Raw genomic sequence first — 10,300 nt, 5'->3', positions numbered from 1 at the left:
GTCTTGCTCACAGTTCCAGGGGAGAGCACAGGTGGGAGCCATGGGAGTCCCCAAGGGGAAGCCACATACGTCAGCCCCAGCCACAGTCATGGACTACTCGCTGGTGAGACAGAAATGCTTTAATGGCCCCAGGATTAAACCCACTGCTAATCCTTGCTTGCCATGTTCAGTCGACCACCAGGCTGCTGCTGACCGTCGGCAGGAGCTCGAAGAAGCCCTGTAAGAAGAGGGGCTGTCAGGGTGGGCTGAGCAGGGCGGTGCGGGGTGGGGGCACAGGCAGCAGCTCCCTGTCACAGCGTCACAGCAGGCAGCTCCTTGCAGAGAGCAGGACCACGTCGCCATAGTAACCCATCGCTGACTCAAGGCTAGCACTGGTTGCCATAGGAACTACTTAGGGATGGCAGTCACTGGGGAAAGCTGGGATGAGAGGGGGCACCTCCAGAAGCAGCCAGTACCTGAGTTGCTCTAGAGAGCTGGGGAGTTCTGTGGGACAGCTGGGCTCAGCCCCAAAGCAGGGATCAGATAGGGACACTGGGATGTGGGAGATGCAGAGCAGCAGGGAGGATGCTTTAGCTTCAGACCTCACCTTGAAGAGGGTGATGCTCTGAAGCACCCCCGAGGTGCAGCACATCTCCCGGATGGAATGCATGGCCAGCTGCGGGCAGCCGATGTCCAGCACACGCAGCCCCAGGCGGGAGGCCAGAATGGGGCCGATGGTGGTGCCACAGGGTGTGTCATTCCGCACCATGAACTCCTGCATGGGGGCAAGACCTCAGCAGCTCCATGTGCTGCCCTATGGCCTCCCACAAGGGCCTTCAGCCCTGAAGGGAAAAGACCTGGGACAGGGAAGCAGCACCAACCCACACCAGGGTTCAAAAAATGCACCAGACTGCACACACTCAGGCCAGGTTCCCATTCTGTTCACCAGCATGCCCCCTGAGGCAATCCTGGAGCTGGAGCCCCAGAGCAGCAGGCAGCAGAGACACCCAGTGGGGTCAGACATGCTAACACGGGTTGAACTTTGGCACAGGCCCCCTCTGATAAACTTAGGGGCAGGGCTGCAGCCCAAACTCCTGATGTTCAAAGGAGTTGAAGCCTAGCCCTGCCCTGCTCACCTGCAGAGGGACACCCACACGGGCGGCAATGTCCCGGATTACGGCTTCCGTGACAGCTGTGGAGGCGTAGCGCTGGTTGCTATTCACTTTGATGACAGGACCCTGCACAGGGGAAGGCACAGCAGGCCCACAATGGAACCCAGGAATAGTCAGTGGCCCTGGAAACCCAGGCAATGCTATACCACTCCAACATATCTGTCCATTCTCCCTTTCCTGGGTGAGCCCATGGGGATGGAGACAGCATTACCAGGGAACAGCCCCAGTTCAGAGCAGGAAGGTGCTCTACAGAAAAGACTGGGATCCCAAATAACTAACACCAGACATGAGGAATAGTCAAATCCCACTCCAGGACAAATGTTTTCCATTTGAATGCACCCGAGTTGTGCCCTGGGAGCAGCTGGGCAATCCACAGTGCTGCAGGACAGACAGACAGCAACCATCCTAGACCAAAGAACAGGGCTGCTCTCACCTTGTGAAAGGCTGGACGATGATTCTCCTCATGCTTGTCCCTGCAAAAGAGAAGGAAGAGTTTCACACTATAGCCATCCCTCCCTGAAGCAACAAGGACTGTTCTGTCTGTACTACCTGGGGAGTGATGGGGATACATCCCACAGGTGGCAAGGCAGGCTGCCCTTGCCTGTGGCATGGCTCAGACTACTCACACATAATTGGGGTGCACAGCGTGGGCCATATCAGCACTGATCATGTAGGACTTGGCCACCGCCTCCTCGAAGGCTGTCAGGTTGTGTGGCGATGCCGAGATCCGGCGCAGCACCAGCTCCGTTAGCAAGGACTCTGCTCCCTGTGCACTCTCTGACCCTACCTGCCAAGGATCACCATCAGCACTACCCTGCAGCACCAGACCAGTGACAGGGCGCTCCCTAAAGCCAGCAAAGCAGCTTCCTACCACACCAGTGCTTCCTACCCCTGCCTGGGCCATGCTCCATGTGGGTGTAAGCAAACCCCCGCTTCCTCCACTGGAGTGTGGGATCTCCCTCCTGCATGGAGGCATGGCAGGGGAAGAGCAGAGAACACAGAGCCCCTTCTGGCACCAGACCCCCCATGTCTGTGCCCCTCGCTCACCTCCTCGTTGTCATAGAGCGCGATGAGACGCACATTGGGCTCCTGGGAGAGGGACGAGGGTGATGCACAGGAGTCAATCAAGGCCTGCAGGGTTAGGGGGAATGGACACCAGCCTGAGTGCCACTCCATCCTGGGAATCTCAGGGCTGAGCCATCAGGAAATCCCCCAGGAGATCCCAAAGCATGGAGGAAGAGAGCTGTGGGCACACACATTGCCCAACAACAGCAGGAGTCACCCCTGGGAACAGCTAGGAATCCCACACACCCAGCAAACGAGGCATCCAACCCCAGGTCCTCCAACAACCTAGACCCATTCCACAAGAACAGAACTCCCTGCCTTTGGCCAGCCCAAAGCCGAGCTTGGGTGCATGGAGGCCATGCTGCAGCCTCCAGGTTCTTTCCCCTCTCACCTGCAAGGCGCAGTAGCAGCTGTGCAGGTTGTCCAGACGTGGAGAGAAGATGAACTCATCGAAGGCACCACCCAGCGTCTGCAGAGAGCCAAGAGGAGTGGGACACACTCTGGGTCACCAAAAAGTACCTGCCACTGGCTCCCCATTCCAGTACCCTTATCTCTGCCCTTCAGGAGCAGCTTCCTCTCATTCCATTCAGCTCCCAGACCTGGCATGCCCCAGGCAGACGATGTGAGCCAGGTAACACCTGTGCAGTGCCAGCCTGTAGGCTGTGCACAGACAGAGGGAGGCTGCTGCCCTTACTCACCGCTGGCTGAGTATCTGCCAGGCATAGCTCCAGCTCCACAATCTGCTCTGGTTTCACCCCCAGCTGGGGGCAGATCAGTGAAAGCAGAACAGGGCTGTGCCGCTCTGCCTGTGAAGAAAGCAGAGCTGCAGGCAGGGCAGGCAATGGATGGCAGGAGAAACTCCTGGCTTCCCTTTGTAAAGCTGTCCCTGACCCTGCTTATGTAGGCAGAGTCTTCTCTCCTATTAAAATGTCTATTTAAGCCCCCGCCTCATCCAGAACAGTTCTATGCCCCTGTGCTAGTCCCCCTCCCTGCCCTGCCTCCTCAGGGAGGTGCATCCCTTCCACACTGGCTGCAGGCAAGGGTGAGAAGAGAGACGGCTGAACAGATATGCCGTGCACACAGCTGTGAGGCAGAATGGAAGGTTACCAGCTTCTCCACAGGGAGAAGGGGAACCTGGTGGCAGGTCCCTGAGGACTCAAAAGCAAAGTTGACAAGTATGACGTCTTTGCAAGCGTCCCTGCTGATCCCTGGCATACAGCTCACCTGGGCCGCAGCACTGCAAGGTGTGGACTCCATAAGCACCTCCTTTTCCAGTTCCTCCTGCACTGCAGTGGCCAGAATGGGAACCCTGTGGGGGTCAGCAACATGAGCTCCCAGAGCTTTGCTCACCTCACCTGCTTGGGTCACACACCACCAACCCCTCCAGGGAGTGACCGCTATGCCGGATGGAGCAAGAATGTACATTTTAAACACAAATCTGTTGTGCCACCTCAGGACTCCCCAGTGTCCTTTCCCAAAACTTATGCTTGAAAGCATCTCCTGGAAGGACTCTATGGTGCTAAAAGCCACTGCAGATCTCCCCACGGCAACGAGTGGCTGGCAAAGGGAGAGCTGAGGCGGGGCTTTGCTCTAGCTGGGTCCCAGCCCTCCCAAGGGCTGGTGAGGGGTCAGGGCTGAGCCAGGCCTTACAGGTGGTGCTCGGTGTTGGGCCCAAAGCTCTCATTGATGTTGCGCTGCAGATGGATGGCCAGGTGAGGAATACGGAGGACGGGCCGCTCCACGCGCACCAGGCGCTGCTCCAAGCGCCCCGTGGCTGGGTCCTGAAACACAAGGAGCACCTCTGGGGCCAGGCCTGCAGAGCTGAGAGGCTGCAGCAGGTTCCACTCTGTGTGGGGGTCACAGACCCAGTGCCAGAGACACACAGCTATCCAACCGTGCATGCCCCAAACCAGACTCACCTTTATGATCACCCTCCCGGCCACGGTGAGGTCACGGTCAAACCAGGTGTTCCAGATGCCCCCTCCATAGGTCTCCACTCCAACTTGCACTATGCCCACCTGTCCTCGCTTAGAGCGACGCTTCACCTGGCCAACAGCAGAGGTGTCACTGCTGGCACCATGAAGCGCTGGGGACCGGGCAGATGGTGGGAACTGGGCAGCACATGCCCAGAGCCCCATTGCTGATGCTGTCAGCACAGCACACACCACAGCTGTGCACAACTGTGAAGCTGAAGCTTCACAGCACCCTCAGAGGGGCTTTGTAGGACAGGGGACACAGAGGAGACAGCAGCAGGCAGAGAAAAGCAAGGGCTGCTTTGGAGGACAGATTTGGGAGGTGTAGGGAGCCAACAATGGGTGTAGAGAACCAAAAACGATGCTGCAGAGTACAGGGGTATTCAGGATAGTTTTTGCTTATGCCGTGAAACTGGAGGATCCCAAAGAAGGACTCAGCACCCGGCCGGGCTACCTTACCCTGAGACAGGGGCTGTCGGTGTGGGCTCCTAGCAGGCTGAACCCATTCCCGGGCTGGAATTGGCCGCCGACGGCAAAGGCGATGAGGGTGGAGTAGTTCCTGGTGATGAAGTACTGGAAGCAGAAGGGTAGAGTGAGGGTGAGGCGCCCCGTCCACCCCCGGTCCCGCTGCCCCGTCCCGCCGGGCCCACCTTGTGCGCCGGCCGCACGTCCCAGTGCTCCGTCTCCTTCAGCTCCTGGAAGCCGGCCTGCAGCAGCCGGCTGCGGCATTCGGCCACCACTGCGGGGGAAAGAAGAGCCGTCAGGGCGGCCCGCGGGGAAGAGGAAGCGGGCCGGGGAGGGGAGCGGGCGGCGCTCACCATGGTACGGCGAGGGACTGCGGTTCACGAACTTCACCAGCTCCTGCGCCGCCGCCTTCGAGCCCTGCGCCGCCGCCTGCGGGCATCGCCGTCACCGCACAGCGCCGGCAACACCCCGCCCCGGGCCGCGACCCCCGCGGCACCGGGGACCCCCGCCCCGGCGGCACCCGCCCGACCCCGTCCCGCGCCCGCCGCCCGCCCGGTACCTGCATGGCCGCCACCGCCCGCGCCGCCGCACGCGCCCCCTGCTGGCGCGGAGGAATGCAGCCTGCGCCCCGAACCGCGAACCCTGCACCCGGCAATCTGCACTGGAGCCCACACCCGCAATGAACACCCTGCAATCTGCACCCTGCAGCCGGCAATCTGCACTGGAGCCCACACCCGCAATGAACACCCTGCAATCTGCACCCGACAATCTGCACTGGAGCCCACACCCGCAATGAACACCCTGCAATCTGCACCCGGCAATCTGCGCCCGAGACTACATCCGCAATGCACACCCGGCAATCTGCACCCGGCAATCTGTGCCCGAACCTACACCCGCAATGAACACCCTGCACCCTGCACCCGGCAATCTGCGCCCGAGACTACATCCGCAATGCACACCCGGCAATCTGCACCCTGCACCCGGCAATCTGCGCCCGAGACTACACCTCGCAATGCACACTCTGCAATCTGCGCCCGAGCCTACACCCCTCGATGCACACCCTGCACCCAATCCTACACCCTGCAATCTGCGCTCAATCTGTGCCCGAGTCTACACCTCTCAATGCACCCCCAGCAATGCACACCCTTCATCCAACCCTAGACCCCGCAATGCACACCCTACACCCGCAATGCACACCCTGCAATCGGCAATGTGCACCCTGCATCCGTGACCTGGGACCCACGAGCCACACCCTGCACGTCCCACACTGCACCCACTGCCATGCACATCGCACTCTCACCCTGCATCCCACACCGTGCACTCTGCACCATGCACCCTGCATCCCACACCCTGGTCCAGACCAGGTGAACACAGTGCCTGACAAGGCTAGGGTAGAGCTGAATTAAGGGTGGGTGGAAGAGGGATGAAGCCAGGAGGGGTTGAGGTGGGAAGCAAGGGGCAGGGACAGGCTCCACAGTGTACACCCATCCTGCCCTAGTGTGCCCCAATTCTAACTGGGGAGAGCAGGACCTGCCCTGAAATGGGCCTTGGCCTGCCTGCAGTGGGGTGCAGGAAAACACCTGCTTCCCCAAGGCTGGGTATAATTGGACTGGGGCACAGCCAAGCTGCAGCCCCCCATCATTGTTGCTCCCCTGCCTTGGCACTGCCTGGCCCTCACAGGCACAAATCCTTGGTGCCATGCTGGAGAAAAATGTCTCTGAGTGACAGCAATGCAATGAGCTGGCACGTTGGCAGAGCAGCACCCAAGCTGCCTGTCAGCCCCAGGAGCACTCCCAAGGGATAGGACCCCTTGGCCTTGCATGGATTAGGGTGCCTCCTGCCCTTGGCTGAGTTCCTTTCATGGGCAGCAATGGGGTTTTGAGTTTCAGTCAGTCCTCATGCATCATTTCCCAGCAGGATCCTTTCTTCCTAGCAATGAGTGTGTGGCCCTGGGAGATGGACGTGGCAGCCTGTGAGTGCTGCATGGGGCCCAGGTGTTGGGTGCCAGCTGGATTCCCAGCTCCTGAGTCACCCGTGTGGGCACCCTGTTAGTTTGAGACACTGTCCATGTTCTGAGGACTGGAAACTGGTGGTCTTGTTGCCCCTGACCCTGTGACCTGTCGTGCTGAGAGCTCCTGACAGCTCTGGATTTATGCTCCCAGCCCCCAGCACCTGCCTCTCCCCACCAAATGGGAACGAGCGCTGCCACTGCCTGGCACCCTGCGAACAGACAGCTGGAGGGTCTCCATGTCAACCACAGCACAACACAGGGCCAGGCCCCCCCCCAGGCTGGGACCAGGCTAGGAGCACCCGGCACTCCAGCCCGGAGCTGGGATACGTGTGTCAAAGGGACCTGTGTGCCAGGCAGCCATCCGCACACTCCTCCTGCCAGCATCACCCCCCTGTGCTGCCAGAGCCCAGCTCAGGACCAGGTGCTCTTGGATGGCACCCAGGCTGTGCCTGAGGGACATCTGAGGACATTTAGAGCCGGTGGATGTCCAGAGCGGGTGGGTGCCCAGCGGGAACTCAGGGCGCATGGTTCCCGGGGGGTGTGTGTGCAGGAGCAGGGTGTGCCTGGATCTGGGGTGTCAGAGCAGGAGTGAGTGGCAGGGCCGGGTGTGGCCTTTGTCCAGCCCCGCTGCTGTGAGCAAAGGGCAGTGCCTTGGCGTGCCACAGCTATTCCCGGCACAGCAGGACTTCCAGAAAAAGCTCCCGATGGCTATATCCGGGTGGGCTCTGACTCACCCCTGGCTGGGTGCCAGGGGCTGCACAACACCTGCCATGGTTGCCCCCTACCACATCACCGTGCTCCTGGGCAGACAGTGCTTCTATCCCCATCCCACTCTGCCCCGTGGATCACCCAGTGCAGCAGGGAGCCACAGGCAGCCCTTCCAAAACGGCATTGGCTCCTCCTCTGCCTGTATGCACCCTGCTGCTGGGCTCGTGTGTGTGCCCGGGGCGCCTGGCAGGGACGGGACCAGAAGGGACAGGGCAACATGGTCCTTGCTATGTCTCGTGGCAGCTCTGGAGGGCTTCTGGGCAAGCTTTGCTGCAAGAAGTGTTCCGTACTGGCAGCTCTGGGGATGGGCAGACAGTGCTCAGCCCTCCCTGCTGGAAGGGGTTAATGGAAAGATGGCCCAGGACAAAGACTGTAAACACAGCAGAGATGCAGGAAGTGCCACCCCCTTCTCCCACTGCCTGCCAGGCTGCCTGGACCCCCCCTTGCCAGGATGAGCAAAGGGATGGCATCCATCGAGGCGGTCCCCCGCATCCCGGCCCACGTGTCTGAGCATGGGAAAGTGAAATCACTGCCCAGGAATTGCTGGAGGCTGGGTGAATGGCCACCATGTCTTACGTGAGCCATCAGCGATGCAGAGGGTAATGCTACCTCATCTCACTGGCATGGGTGATGCTCTGGAGGCCTGCAGCATCCTAATGGACCACTCAGCCACTCAGTCATCCCCACATCCACACAGATTACAAGGGCAGCTGGGCATCTTTAGTGCCTTCACACCACTGGGGCAGCTGGATGTCCCCATGTCCCCAAGTGGACATCCTTTAGCCTGTCCCTAGGCAGCAGGGATGGGGAACATCCCCAATATCCCCATGGACCACGGCCAGCTGTGGGTGATGGGGCAGGTGTATGCTTCAAGCATCCTCATGGACATGGAAGTAGTTGATCTCGCCCATCATCTGCACAACCCAGGGCAACAGCTCACCTCCAGCATGGTCATGAAATGTGGAGGCAGCAACTCACCTAAAAGACATACAAAGATGGAGGGAGGTGAGCAAACACCTCCCAGCATCTATACAGGTTGCATCTGGACACCTCTGGCATCCATGCTTGCTGTGGGGACATCCAGGCACCCCCAGCATTCTGTGCCACTCACAGACAGGACAAAGTTCTCAGCATCCCCATCACCTGGGGATATGGCGGTGGGGACCAGACAGTCTGTGCACCCCCTACTCCTGATCTCTGGAGTGGGAAAAGACATGGGGGCAGCTGGGATGAACAGCAGGCATGGGGGGACTGGAGACTTTACCCACCAGCTCCTGAGACCCCATGAGGCCAGGAGAAACCTTGGTCCAGGAAGGGAGGGAGAGCCACCTCCTATTTAGACAATAGCATGCGCCCTGGATCCGTCAGCACTGGGGAATGGACCACACAGTCCTTCCCTCTTAGGGTAAAGGCGTCTGGGAGGCTCATGGCTGTAAAAGGAGCGCGATGAAGGAAGACAGCCAGGGTCAGGAGGGAGGGGGATAGACACCCCCGCTGCTTCATTCCCATTCTTCAACTCACCCTTGAGCTAAGGCCAGGCATGAGGGAGCACTGAGTCCTGGTGGCAGGGTATAGGGACAAGGAAGGGCCAGCACCATGTCCCCACATCCTGTCTAGCTTCAAGCCCCAAGATGCCCACAGCCCAAGGAAGCTGTGCTGGGTTTAAATCCTGGGGAGCAGCAGGGAGGGAGGGCCAGGAAGGAGGGGCAGCTGCAGGATGCAGCTGGCTTTGCTCACAGGGATGTCATGACCAGAGGGAGTTGTTTGACATTCCAGCTCCAAACGCCTTCCCGGCAGCAGTCTCATCCAAGATTTGATGGAAACTGGGACCAGGCCAGTGCGGGGGTTCAGGAGCCACTTCCCAGGCTCCATCGGTCTGGGTCAGCCCGGTCTGGGATGGAGCTGTGGGGAGGCTGCACGGGCCTGGACAGGACAGGAGGCAGCTCTGAACTTCTGGCCTCTGCAGCCTCCTCCCTTTCTGCAGCTTCTGGGTCTTTAGTTGGCACAGAGTGTTTGGAATCTTGTCCCTGGGATGGGACTCAGGCAGGGTCTCTGGGTCCTGCACTTCATCCCTCCTTCCTGTCGTGCTGGGTCCTCCAAGCAGACAGGGATTTCCTAAGAGGCTTGTCCACCCTCTGCAAGACGTGGGGCCCCTTCTTGCTCAGAGCCTTACCGGAAGGCTGTCACCACAGCTAAGGAAAGGCCACTTAAAACAGTTTGCCCTAGAGCAGGGTCAAGAGGATGCTCCTGATTAACCCCTCTGAGCTGCTTCCCCTCCAAGCAGCAGTGCCCAAGAGTGCATTTCCCCTCCCTGGAGCACCCCAACCCCACAACCCCTGCTCTGTGGGATGAGGATGGGAACAAGGGTGACCCAGGCCTGAGATGGGATTTGCATCAACCACCTGAAACACCAGGGCAGGGTGCCCAGCACTTCTGGACACAGCATCCCTGAGGAGTCCATCCTCCCCACAGTCCCCAGCTGGCACAGCAGTGGGGTGGGGTTATGGAAAGGGATGGCGGAACTCTGTTCCTGGTGGGGTGCTGTCCCAGATTCCCTGAGTGCCCCTCATGGGGCACCCACCTGCCCCTCTGCACACCAGCTAAGGGCCAGCTTGGCTGGTGCTTGCGGCACAGGCAGGGCACACGTGCGGGGCTCTGGGATGTGCAGGGCATACTCGGAATGGGGCCAGAAGGAGGAAGGATGCTGTCTGTTTTTCCATCTACTCTCTCCCCACAAGCCCCCCTTTCTTCCATTCTCTCTGTGTGCTGGGATGAAACAACCTCATCTGGAAATACCTTCCCTTTTAAAGGCAGGCTCCTCCAGGCAGCTTGTAAAAGACACTACATCACTCTGCAACTGGGTGGCT

At 59.7% G+C, this 10,300-nt stretch overlaps 1 protein-coding gene across 1 annotated transcript; it reads right to left on the bottom strand.

The window, feature by feature from the left end:
* Window positions 1–101: 101 nt before the first annotated feature.
* On the bottom strand, window positions 102–5,269 carry DNPEP (aspartyl aminopeptidase). Its single transcript, XM_079310796.1, has 15 exons — window positions 5,214–5,269; window positions 5,008–5,083; window positions 4,840–4,928; window positions 4,649–4,762; window positions 4,136–4,261; window positions 3,867–3,997; window positions 3,441–3,525; window positions 2,915–3,022; window positions 2,608–2,685; window positions 2,199–2,282; window positions 1,778–1,938; window positions 1,585–1,624; window positions 1,116–1,217; window positions 587–754; window positions 102–217 (listed from the first exon to the last, which is right to left on the bottom strand). The coding sequence occupies exons 1-15, from the start codon at window positions 5,217–5,219 to the stop codon at window positions 167–169; spliced, it is 1,419 nt and encodes a 472-aa protein (XP_079166922.1). The 5' UTR covers window positions 5,220–5,269; the 3' UTR covers window positions 102–166.
* Between the last annotated feature and the right edge of the window lie 5,031 nt (window positions 5,270–10,300).

The sequence above is a fragment of the Erithacus rubecula genome (assembly GCF_903797595.1).
Source record: "Erithacus rubecula genome assembly, chromosome: 8".
Classification (NCBI taxonomy): Eukaryota; Metazoa; Chordata; class Aves; order Passeriformes; family Muscicapidae; genus Erithacus; species Erithacus rubecula.
This window is presented reverse-complemented; position numbering and strand designations above follow the sequence as displayed.

Coding starts and splice junctions, on each gene's coding strand:
- DNPEP (XM_079310796.1), bottom strand. Junction 4,929..5,007: donor CAGTCCCTCGCCGTACCATG/GTGAGCGCCGCC, acceptor TTTCCCCCGCAG/TGGTGGCCGAATGCCGCAGC. Junction 2,283..2,607: donor GCTGCTACTGCGCCTTGCAG/GTGAGAGGGGAA, acceptor CTAACCCTGCAG/GCCTTGATTGACTCCTGTGC.